The sequence below is a fragment of the Haliotis rufescens genome, unplaced genomic scaffold (assembly GCF_023055435.1).
Source record: "Haliotis rufescens isolate VD_foot unplaced genomic scaffold, xgHalRufe1.0.p SCAF_4, whole genome shotgun sequence".
Classification (NCBI taxonomy): domain Eukaryota; kingdom Metazoa; phylum Mollusca; class Gastropoda; order Lepetellida; family Haliotidae; genus Haliotis; species Haliotis rufescens.
In genome coordinates, this window is record NW_025964112.1 from 22,759,844 (window position 1) to 22,773,087 (window position 13,244).

The 13,244-nt window shown below is 41.3% G+C and overlaps 1 protein-coding gene across 9 annotated transcripts in view; it reads left to right on the forward strand.

The window, feature by feature from the left end:
• The first annotated feature begins 9 nt into the window (after positions 1–9).
• LOC124132178 (chitin synthase chs-2-like) overlaps positions 10–13,244 on the forward strand; it is a 79,551-nt gene continuing 66,316 nt past the window's right edge. For 4 of the 9 annotated variants that reach the window (XM_046495933.2, XM_046495935.2, XM_048381752.1 and 1 more), the window contains exon 1: positions 10–252. In XM_046495933.2, coding sequence (XP_046351889.2) covers positions 211–252 — 42 coding nt within the window. In that variant the 5' untranslated portion in view covers positions 10–210. The remainder of the gene's footprint in view (positions 253–13,244) is intronic. The other 5 variants (XM_046495936.2, XM_048381753.1, XM_046495939.2 and 2 more) reach the window with 3 other exon arrangements.

The following is a 13,244-nucleotide window of genomic DNA, read 5'->3' on the forward strand; positions in this document are numbered from 1 at the left end:
CTGGATTAACCCAACGACACTAGGAGTCACGTGATCGCTTTGCTACAACTTGTCGGTAAACACTAGGTTGTTGGTTCAAATATTCGCACTGAAATTTACAACTAAGGCCGCGCACTTCTTATCGGCAAAATCGACGTTGTTCAGAGATATACCAGCTCGACTATTCTGTCCATGCAGTCATTGATGACATGATCCTGTATAAAATATACAATGGATTTTGAAGGGAGAATACATGAGATATATTCAGACTTTGTAAGTATTACTTATATGTGTGGTTCTATCCAGTAACTCTATCATGAATCTCTAGATGTAGCTTAAAATAATAATGTAATAATACATGCCGATCGGGACGGGAGAGAACTGTTACGTTAGTGGTATAACACTACCGTCCAAGGATACGTCAACCGTGGGTCTAGTTGTGCAACTGATCACAGTGATTGTGTCTTGTGAAGTTTGGATATAGTTTATATAAACAATTATATTTTAAATAAAGGTGATGTGATAACTTAATTATAGTTAAATGTTTGTGGGCATGTTGGTCGTGTATTTTCATTTGGATATTTCCGTGTTTTTACAACATACTGATATCATTTCAAATTTTCAAACCAAAAGCGCTGAAATAAACCTTCTGTGTTTCATATGATGATGAGGGGTATTAGTTTGGCACAGATGTTAATGTTTTAGTGACTCTCACCCCCTTCATATTCACGTTTCACCTCTGAAAAACAACTAATTTCCGTAATGGAGAAATTATGAGAATCAATAGATTCGAATGATTTCTCCGACCTTATTAAAAGCGACAAAACCCTTTCCATATTCATTAGAAATCTCTGCCAAAAGCAGAGTTTATTGTACGATTCCGAATATATCATGAGCATGTGTTTACGAAGTTTTAATAGATAGTGATGATATCTGGTGTTCGCGAAAAGGTGAGCGTATCCCGCCCCGCCGGTAGCACCGTCACGAACACATGCAAAGGCAAGTCAATTGTTCGTCTAATGGTTCAAGTCAAAATAGAGATTAGTATCGGACATACTGTTTATCCCGAAAGTTAACATAAATGTTATCAATGATTAATTAAACCTTGTTATGATTGATATATAATTACATTTTAGTTTTGCACAATGACCAATAGTTTACGTTGTGTCAGATTTACTTTTACATTTACGTTTACGTTGTGTTAGATTTACTTTTACGTTTACGTTGTGTCAGATTAACTTTTACGTTTACCTCGTGTTAGATTTACTTTTACGTTTACGTTGTGTCGATTTACTTTTACATTTACGTTTACGTTGTGTTAGATTTACTTTTACGTTTACGTTGTGTTAGATTAACTTTTACGTTTACCTCGTGTTAGATTTACTTTTACGTTTACGTTGTGTCGATTTACTTTTACATTTACGTTTACGTTGTGTTAGATTTACTTTTACGTTTACGTTGTGTTAGATTTACTTTTTACGTTTACGTTGTGTTAGATTTACTTTTACGTTTAAACGACAAGGGGATTCCTGCAACAACAGCGTGACTGCATAATAATGGTTTTAATTTCAAAAGAGTTAATTATTTTACGTTGGTTGTTTCGTCTCCTCTCTTTATTGCGGTTATAAGAGGGTGCGGCGTGCATCCTCCTCCTCGCCTTTGGCCAGCCGCGCCATCCTCACGGTCTTGTTCGCGGATGGTTAATTGTTTTGAATTTATGTAGATCCAATGAAGTCAATTTAGATGATCAGCCAAATCAGAGAATATTTAGTCGGCCTGGTTGTGTTTCGAGACAATTGCTTTAACAGTTATCGGTGAATTTCTTAACATGTCAAGTACATTCCGGTTAGGTTCAACGCCATGCTGAAAGCATCAACAGTAACCAAACCGTATGTCCCATGTCAAAGATTTAATTACAACCGTCTGGTTTCCAAACGATAAGTTTTAACGATTTCAACACTTAATTCTTAAAAAGTCATATGTTCAACAACCAGTGTTGTGACATGTTACCAAGCAGTAGACTGTTCAACAACCAGTGTTGTGACATGTTACCAAGCAGTAGACTGTTCGGCAACCAGTGTTGGGACATGTTACCAAGCAGTAGACTGTTCGGCAACCAGTGTTGTGACATGTTACCAAGCAGTAGACTGTTCAACAACCAGTGTTGTGACATGTTAACAAGCAGTAGACTGTTCGGCAACCAGTGTTGGGACATGTTACCAAGCAGTAGACTGTTCAACAACCAGTGTTGTGACATGTTACCAAGCAGTAGATTATTCGGCAACCAGTGTTGGGACATGTTACCAAGCAGTAGACTGTTCAACAACCAGTGTTGTGACATGTTACCAAGCAGTAGACTGTTCAACAACCAGTGTTGTGACATGTTAACAAGCAGTAGACTGTTCGGCAACCAGTGTCGGGACATGTTACCAAGTAGTAGACTGTTCGGCAACCAGTGTTGGGACATGTTACCAAGAAGTAGACTGTTCAACAACCAGTGTTGTGACATGTTAACAAGCAGTAGACTGTTCGGCAACCAGTGTTGGGACATGTTACCAAGCAGTAAACTGTTCGGCAACCAGTGTTAGGACATGTTACCAAGCAGTAGACTGTTCGGCAACCAGTGTTGGAACATGTTACCAAGCAGTAGACTGTTCGGCAACCAGTGTTGGGACATGTTACCAAGGAGTAGACTGTTCAACAACCAGTGTTGTGACATGTTAACAAGCAGTAGACTGTTCGGCAACCAGTGTTGGGACATGTTACCAAGCAGTAGACTGTTCAACAACCAGTGTTGGGACATGTTACCAAGCAGTAGACTGTTCGGCAACCAGTGTTGGGACATGTTACCAAGGAATAGGCTGTTCAACAAACAGAGTTGGGACATGTTACCAAGGAGAAGGCTGTTCAACAACCAGTGTTGGGACATGTTACCAAGGAGTAGGCTGTTCAACAACCAGTGTTGCGACATGTTAACAAGCAGTAGACTGTTCAACAAACAGAGTTGGGACATGTTACCAAGCAGTAGACTGTTCAACAACCAGTGTTGGGACATGTTACCAAGCAGTAGACTGTTCCACAACCAGTGTTGTGACATGTTACCAAGCAGTAGACTGTTCAACAACCAGTGTTGTGACATGTTACCAAGCAGTAGACTGTTCGGCAACCAGTGTTGGGACATGTTACCAAGCAGTAGACTGTTCAACAACCAGTGTTGGGACATGTTACCAAGCAGTAGATTGTTCGGCAACCAGTGTTGGGACATGTTACCAAGCAGTAGACTGTTCAACAACCAGTGTTGTGACATGTTACCAAGCAGTAGACTGTTCAACAACCAGTGTTGTGACATGTTATCAAGCAGTAGACTGTTCGGCAACCAGTGTCGGGACATGTTACCAAGTAGTAGACTGTTCGGCAACCAGTGTTGGGACATGTTACCAAGCAGTAGACTGTTCAACAACCAGTGTTGTGACATGTTAACAAGCAGTAGACTGTTCGGCAACCAGTGTTGGGACATGTTACCAAGCAGTAAACTGTTCGGCAACCAGTGTTAGGACATGTTACCAAGCAGTAGACTGTTCGGCAACCAGTGTTGGAACATGTTACCAAGCAGTAGACTGTTCGGCAACCAGTGTTGGGACATGTTACCAAGGAGTAGACTGTTCAACAACCAGTGTTGTGACATGTTAACAAGCAGTAGACTGTTCGGCAACCAGTGTTGGGACATGTTACCAAGCAGTAGACTGTTCAACAACCAGTGTTGGGACATGTTACCAAGCAGTAGACTGTTCGGCAACCAGTGTTGGGACATGTTACCAAGGAATAGGCTGTTCAACAAACAGAGTTGGGACATGTTACCAAGGAGAAGGCTGTTCAACAACCAGTGTTGGGACATGTTACCAAGGAGTAGGCTGTTCAACAACCAGTGTTGCGACATGTTAACAAGCAGTAGACTGTTCGGCAACCAGTGTTGGGCCATGTTACCAAGCAGTAGACTGTTCAACAAACAGAGTTGGGACATGTTACCAAGCAGTAGACTGTTCAACAACCAGTGTTGGGACATGTTACCAAGCAGTAGACTGTTCCACAACCAGTGTTGGGACATGTTACCAAGCAGTAGACTGTTCCACAACCAGTGTAGGGACATGTTACCAAGCAGTAGACTGTTCGGCAACCAGTGTAGGGACATGTTACCAAGCAGTAGACTGTTTCACAACCAGTGTAGGGACATGTTACCAAGCAGTAGACTGTTCCACAACAAGTGTTGGAACATGTTAACAAGCAGTAGACTGTTCCACAACCAGTGTTGGGACATGATACCAAGCAGTAGACTGTTCGGCAACCAGTGTTGGGACATGGTACCAAGCAGTAGACTGTTCAACAACCAGTGTTGGGACATGTTACCAAGCAGTAGACTGTTCCACAACCAGTGTTGGGACATGTTACCAAGCAGTAGACTGTTCCACAACCAGTGTCGGGACATGTTACCAAGGAGTAGGCTGTTCAACCACCAATGTTGGAACATGTTACCAAGCAGTAGACTGTTCAACAACCAGTGTTGGAACATGTTACCAAGGAGTAGACTGTTCCACAACCAGTGTTGGGGCATGTTACCAAGCAGTAGACTGTTCAACCACCAGTGTTGGAACATGTTACCATGTCAATCACTGGATTGTCTTGTCCAGACTCGATTATTTACAGACCGCCGTCATATAACTGGAATATTGCTGAGTGCTGCGTTAAACAACAAACAAACAAACATGCCACCAAGCAGTAGACTGTTCAGAAACCAGTATTGGAACAAGATCTGGGTTGTTGTGGGCAGAGATGGGCAGTGGAGTGGGGACAATCAAACAGTAACTGATACTTATGTAGTGCGTGCAGTAGCAGTTTAAATCTCTTCAGGCGCGACCGTACGTATACAACCTCAGCCCAACGTCTATGGTTGACCGTGTAGACTATCTGGTGGACTTATCTGGCACTGTAGCCGTCATTACCGTTCCACATAGCTTCCTCAACTCAAGTGCATAGTTTGGCAAAATGCCAGCGAGCCTGACAACCCGATCCCGTTAGTTGCCTCTAACGACAAGCATAGTCACCTTTTACGGCAAGCATGGGTTGCTGAAGACCTATTCTACCCCGGATCTTCACGTGTCCCGTGGTCCTCACATAGATAGATTATTCTGGGGTATCGGGTTTGTTGTTGAGAAGGCTCTGTGAGTCACATAGATAGATTATTCTGGGGTATCGGGTTTGTTGTTGAGAAGGCTCTGTGAGTCACATAGATAGATTATTCTGGGGTATCGGGTTTGTTGTTGAGAAGGCTCTGTGAGTCACATAGATAGATTATTCTGGGGTATCGGGTTTGTTGTTGAGAAGGCTCTGTGAGTCACATAGATAGATTATTCTGGGGTATCGGGGTTGTTGTTGAGAAGGCTCTGTGAGTCACATAGAAGGATTATTCTGGGGTATCGGGGTTGTTGTTGAGAAGGCTATGTGAGCTATCCTTGTTTTTTGTAGTTGACGTTGTAAGTCGACATTTGTGATCAGTATGAGAGAACGACAGGATCCCTGAATCTAGACTAGATCAGAACCTTGACACAACATGATCTAGATCACACGTTCTAACCACCGATAGCCAGTTTAGTTAGTTCAAACCTAAAATTGCGACCTATTCTGCCCTTAAATCCCCAGGGTGTCAGCCTGAATAAAATGAAGATTAATATAACTGTGTATGTTGCACTCCTAAATTCCCAGACAAGCGGCCAAGCCCCCATCACGCCCTCCACACGTGAATCACGTCGAAGTTTTATCAATTCCAGTCTACACGTCCTTTACAGTGTTACGAACTTATCATGTACAGATGCGTTAAAGTCCAAATATAGTCGCCCAGTTTATGGCTCTGATGTAGCAGTGTCGTAAATGAATATTTTTGAAAGACGTCACCAGTCGAAAAGATTTATAATGGTGTTGTGATTTATGCTGCACTTTCACTTGTATTACTGCGTTGAAACATAGCGTGTCTTACGCGTTTACCACTTCAGTGAAACCACGATCAGGTGTTTAGTGCGGACAAACCTGGAAATCGCATCAGAGCGAATCGCGAATTGAACACGCGATCATAGGATTCTGGCACGCCTAAGGGACGCAACTCTTCTCATCGAATCGCGGCCCCTTATACAACTGGGACTCTCGTGCCCCCGTTAACGACTAATACCACTAGCTTTTACACAGTAAAACCCTATCAACCCCTCAACCGTCCGGAGTAACGAGAATTTACTGTTAGTATGGACCAGATGGAACATGGAACTAGATTAAACATGTTTCCTCGTGCATGATATCATGGAAATATCATCAACTGAAGATCGTCCTCAATGACACACGAGTAATCGCGGGAGATGTATAATAGTTCGTTTGTTGTTTTACGCCGCACTCAGCACTATTCCAGCTGTATATGACGGCGGTCTGTCAACCGCCTGACTAACGGGGTCGGATGGTCAGGCTCGCTGACTTGGTTCATGCATGTCATACTATCCCAATTGCGTGGATCGATGCTCATGATGTCAATCACTAGATTGTCGGGTCCAGATTCGATTATTTACAGACCGCCGTCATTTTGCCGGAATATTGCTGAACAACAAAATCATAAATATCCTATATTGGTATGTAAGTTGAAGTATGGAGACTTTGGCGAGCAGTTTACATATTGTATATTCTTAATCTATGATAGATCACATAGATACGACACGGAAACACACACGAGTAATTATATCTCTGTTATTAAACTGCAATCTTAAAATAATCGATTTTTAATACTAACTTTAAAATTGAGGAACTTTAGTAACCGAGTATGAATATTATGTTATTTGAGTGAAAGTCCCCATGTGTCATACTGCGCCATTTTCCTTTTGGAACTTGAGGCAATAAGTTGAACAAGTGAGCATTGCATCGATGAAGGTAATCAGAGACCAAATATCGGTACATGACCATGATGTACCTTGTTCAAATAGTTCCTACTTGGTGACCTCAATTGCATATGATACGATGTTAATTGGATTGGCTTATCGAATTGATAATTCATTGTGCCATATTAACTACATTGAGTTAAACGAAGTTTAATCTCAGGGTTCTCTCTGTCACCACAAGGCTGTTTTATGGCCAATGTAAAGATAACACCAGTTGAAGAGAGCATTGTAAACAAAGAAAGTACCGCATGTGATCATACAAACAGTGACCAGTACAGTGGAGGTCTAACGTTAACCAGCGTACGTAAGGGCTCAGTCACACATTCAGGATTTTTACTGCCGTCCTTGATAGGACCATTCCCGATTAAAATTTGTCAAAAATTTGCGGGAAATTCACAAACAATCATATATTGTTCCGAATTCGTCCCGATTCTCCCGTTCTCAATCCAAATCTGATCCGATTTCTATCTTCCGCATGGTACAAACGACTTTTTCACTTTTCGTGTCGTAGCGCTGTCTGATCTCAAACGGGAGCCATAATCGGCACTGTGTGAACCTGGCCTTAATAATGTGACATCATTAAGTACGTTGCGGGGTTTAGGTCATCGTGCAGCCCATGGCAACACTTGCAGTGCTACTTCACAAAACATGTTTCACATGTTCTTTCTTAATCATTGAATGGGTATATACATGTGTTGTCAAGATCGTTGAAGTATTGCAAGTTTAGGTTTAAAATATGGTACAACGGAACTTTACGAACAGTTTTAGTTGCACCTGTATTGTCCATGACACTGGCAGAAACTCCCGTTACCATTTTGGGTATAATTTAATATTACAGCATCCCTGCTACTACGTTGTATAATGTTATCTTAGATATGGAGTTGTAACCTATTTGCACAATGTATTATTAAACATATATAACTGTTACCAAATTGTACAATGTAGGATTAGACCACCCCTGCTACCAAATTGTATAGTGTAATATTATACCACCCCTGCTAACAATTTGTATAATATAATATAAGAGCACCACCGCTTCCAATATGTATAATGTAATATTAGACCACCCTGCTCCAAATATGTTTAATCTAATATTAGAGCACCACTGCTACCGAGTTGTATAATGTAATATTAACCCACCCGGCTACATATTTGTATAATGTAATATTACAGCACCACTGCTACCTAGTTGTATAATGTAATATTAGACCACTATGCTACATATTTGTATAATGTAATATTAGAGCACTATGCTACCGAGTTGTATAATGTAATATTAGACCACTATGCTACAAATGTGTATGATGTAATATTAGAGCACCACTGCTACCTAGTTGTATAATGTAATATTAACCCACCCTGCTACATATTTGTATAATGTAATATTAGAGCACCAGTGCTCCCTAGTTGTATAATGTAATATTAGACCACTGTGCTACATATTTGTATAATGTGATATTAGACCACTATGCTAAAAATATATATAATGTAATATTAGAGCACCACTGCTACCTAGTTGTATAATGTAATATTAGACCACTATGCTACATATTTGTATAATGTAATATTAGAGCACCACTGCTACCTAGTTGTATAATGTAATATTAGACCACTAGGCTACAAATGTGTATAATGTAATATTAGAGCACCACTGCTACCTAGTTGTATAATGTAATATTAGACCACTAGGCTACAAATGTGTATAATGTAATATTAGAGCACCACTGCTACCTAGTTGTATAATGTAATATTAGAACACCGCTGCTACCGGGTTGAATAATGTAATATTAGACCACCGCTGCTACCGGGTTGTAAAATGTAATATTAGACCACTGTGCTACATATTTGTATAATGTAATATTAGACCACTATGCTACAAATGTGTATAATGTAATATTAGAGCACCACTGCTACCTAGTTGTATATTGTTATATTAGACCACTATGCTACCAATTTGTATAATGTAATATTAGACCACTATGCTACAAATGTGTATAATGTAATATTAGAGCACCACTGCTACCTAGTTGTATAATGTAATATTAGACCACTATGCTACAAATGTGTATGATGTAATATTAGAGCACCACTGCTACCTAGTTGTATAATGTAATATTAACCCACCCTGCTACATATTTGTATAATGTAATATTAGAGCACCACTGCTACCTAGTTGTATAATGTAATATTAGACCACTAGGCTACAAATGTGTATAATGTAATATTAGAGCACCACTGCTACCTAGTTGTATAATGTAATATTAGAGCACCGCTGCTACCGGGTTGTATAATGTAATATTAGACCACCGCTGCTACCGGGTTGTAAAATGTAATATTAGACCACTGTGCTACATATTTGTATAATGTAATATTAGACCACTATGCTACAAATGTGTATAATGTAATATTAGAGCACCACTGCTACCTAGTTGTATAATGTTATATTAGACCACTATGCTACCAATTTGTATAATGTAATATTAGACCACTATGCTACAAATGTGTATAATGTAATATTAGAGCACCACTGCTACCTAGTTGTATAATGTAATATTAGACCACTATGCTACAAATGTGTATAATGTAATATTAGAGCACCACTGCTACCAAGTTGTATAATGTAATATTAGACCACTATGCTACAAATGTGTATAATGTAATATTAGAGCACCGCTGCTACCTAGTTGTATAATGTTCTATTAAAGCACCTCAGCTGCCAAGTTGTTGTATAATGTCATATTAGTGCACACCTGCTAACATGTTGTATCATGTGATGTTGGACCACCTCTGCTTACAATTTGTGTGATGTAATATCATGCATACAGAATTGTAAATATTTGTAAAACGTAGTATTCGTATAATAATATAATAACTATAATAATACATTTTATATAGATTTTATATAGATTTGTTCACAAAAGCAATATATATTCGATTCCCAGGGTGTAGACCAGGTTGTAGGGCCGACAGCACTCAGTGGGGTACCCTGCAACCAGGAAGTGTTGTGCTGTGCTGTGTTGTATCTGGGATTAGAGCTATAGAATACATGTGTTGCGAAAAAGGTGCCAATGGGAAGGTGACAAGATTAGGCGATTGATTGTCTTGATATTGCATTCCGAAGGTATCGTGATGGCGTATCAGCGATAAGAGCGCATGTATTTATTTTAATCACTGTGTGGGCTGGTAAAAAATGAATTATCAATATTTATCCAATTTATCATTTCGACTCAAGTCAACACTTGATCTTAAAATTTACTTGTCACCCGTTACCGTCTGTTATAAGGCACCGACTGACACTAACACCGAGGCACTGAAGCTCATTGACACCGAGGCACTGAGACACTGACGCACTGAAACACATTGCCAATGATACGCTGAGTACACTAACACATGTACTGAATTCACTGACACTGAGGTACTGGAGTACACTGACACTGAGACACTGAAGTACACTGACACAGAGGTACTGAAGTACACTGACATAGGTACTGAAGTACACTGACACAGAGGTACTGAAGTACACTGACACTGAGGTACTGAAGAACACTGACACAGAGGTACTGGAGTACACTGACACTGAGGTACTGAAGTACACTGACACAGAGGTACTGAAGTACACTAACACAGAGGTACTGTAGTACACCGACACTGAGGTACTGAAGTACACTAACACAGAGGTACTGTAGTACACCGACACTGAGGTACTGAAGTACACTGACACTGAGGTACTGGAGTACACTGACGCTGAGACACTGAAGTACACTGACACAGAGGTACTGAAGTACACTGACACTGATGTACTGAGGTACACTGACACTGAGGTACTGGAGTACACTGACACAATGGTACTGAAGTACACTGACACTGAGGTACTGAAGTACACTGACATAGGTACTGAAGTACACTGACACAGAGGTACTGAAGTACACTGACACTGAGGTACTGAAGTACACTGACATAGGTGCTGGAGTACACTGACACTGAGGTACTGAAGTACACTGACACAGAGGTACTGAAGTACACTGACACAGAGGTACTGAAGTATACTGACATAGGTACTGAAGTACACTGACACTGAGGTACTGAAGTACACTGACACTGAGGTACTGAAGTACACTGACATAGGTACTGAAGTACACTGACACAGAGGTACTGAAGTACACTGACACTGAGGTACTGAAGTACACTGACATAGGTACTGACGTACACTGACACTGAAGTACTGAAGTACACTGACACAGAGGTACTGAAGTACACTGACACAGAGGTACTGAAGTACACTGACACTGAGGTACTGAAGTACACTGACATAGGTACTGAAGTACACTGACACTGAGGTACTGAAGTACACTGACACAGAGGTACTGGAGTACACTGACACTGAGGTACTGAAGTACACCGACATAGGTACTGAAGTACATTGACACTGAGGTACTGAAGTACACCGAAAAAGGTACTGAAGTACCTCAGTGTCAATGTACTTCAGTACCTATGTCGGTGTACTTCAGTACCTCAGTGTCAGTGTACTCCAGTACCTCTGTGTCAGTGTACTCCAGTACCTCTGTGTCAGTGTACTTCAGTACCTCAGTGTCAGTGTACTTCAGTACCTATGTCAGTGTACTTCAGTACCTCAGTGTCAGTGTACTTCAGTACCTCTGTGTCAGTGTACTTCAGTACCTCTGTGTCAGTGTACTTCAGTACCTCAGTGTCAGTGTACGTCAGTGTACTGAAGTACACTGACACAGAGGTACTGGAGTACACTGACACTGAGGTACTGAAGTACACCGACATAGGTACTGAAGTACATTGACACTGAGGTACTGAAGTACACCGAAAAAGGTACTGAAGTACACTGACACAGAGGTACTGAAGTACACTGACATAGGTACTGAAGTACACTGACACAGAGGTACTGAAGTACACTGACACTGAGGTACTGAAGTACACTGACACTGAGGTACTGGAGTACACTGACACTGAGGTACTGGAGTACACTGACACTGAGGTACTGAAGTACACTGACACAGAGGTACTGAAGTACACTGACACTGAGGTACTGAAGTACGCTGACACTGAGGTACTGGAGTACACTGACACTGAGGTACTGAAGTACACTGACACAGAGGTACTGGAGTACACTGACACTGAGGTACTGAAGTTCACTGACACAGAGGTACTGAAGTACACTGACATAGGTACTGAAGTACACTGACACAGAGGTACTGAAGTACACTGACACTGAGGTACTGAAGTACACTGAAACTGAGGTACTGAAGTACACTGACACAGAGGTACTGAAGTACACTGACACTGAGGTACTGAAGTACACTGACACTGAGGTACTGGAGTACACTGACACTGAGGTACTGGAGTACACTGACACAGAGGTACTGAAGTACACTGACACTGAGGTACTGAAGTACACTGACACGAAGGTACTGGAGTGCACTGACACTGAGGTACTGAAGTACACCGACACAGAGGTACTGAAGTACACTGACACTGAGGTACTGAAGTACACTGACACAGAGGTACTGAAGTACACTGACACGGAGGTTCTGAAGTACACTGACACTGAAGTACTGAAGTACAGTGACATAGGTACTGAAGTACTCTGACACTGAGACATGAAGGTACTGAAGTACACTGACACCGAGACAAGGAGGTACTGAAGTACACTGACACTTAGACACGAAGGTACTGAAGTATAATGATACTGAGACACTAAGGTACTGAAGTACACTGACACTGGGACACGAAGGTACTGAAGTACACTGACACCGAGACAAGGAGGTACTGAAGTAATGTGACACTGAGACACGAAGGTACTGAAGAATAATGACACTGAGACACGAAGGTACTGACGTACACTGACACCGAGACAAGGAGGTACTGAAGAATAATGACACTGAGACACGAAGGTACTGACGTACACTGACACTGAGACACGAATGTACTGAAGTACACTGACACTGAGACACGAAGGTACTGACGTACACTGACACCGAGACAAGGAGGTACTGAAGAATAATGACACTGAGACACTAAGGTACTGAAGTACACTGACACTGAGACACTGAGGTACTGACGTACACTGACACCGTGGGAAGGAGGTACTGAAGAATCATGACACTGAGACACGAAGGTACTGACGTACACTGACACTGAGACAAGGAGGTACTGAAGAATAATGACAATGAGACACGAAGGTACTGAAGTACCCTGACACCGAGACAAGGAGGAACTGAAGAATAATGACACTGAGACACGAAGGTACTGAAGTACACTGACACTGAGACA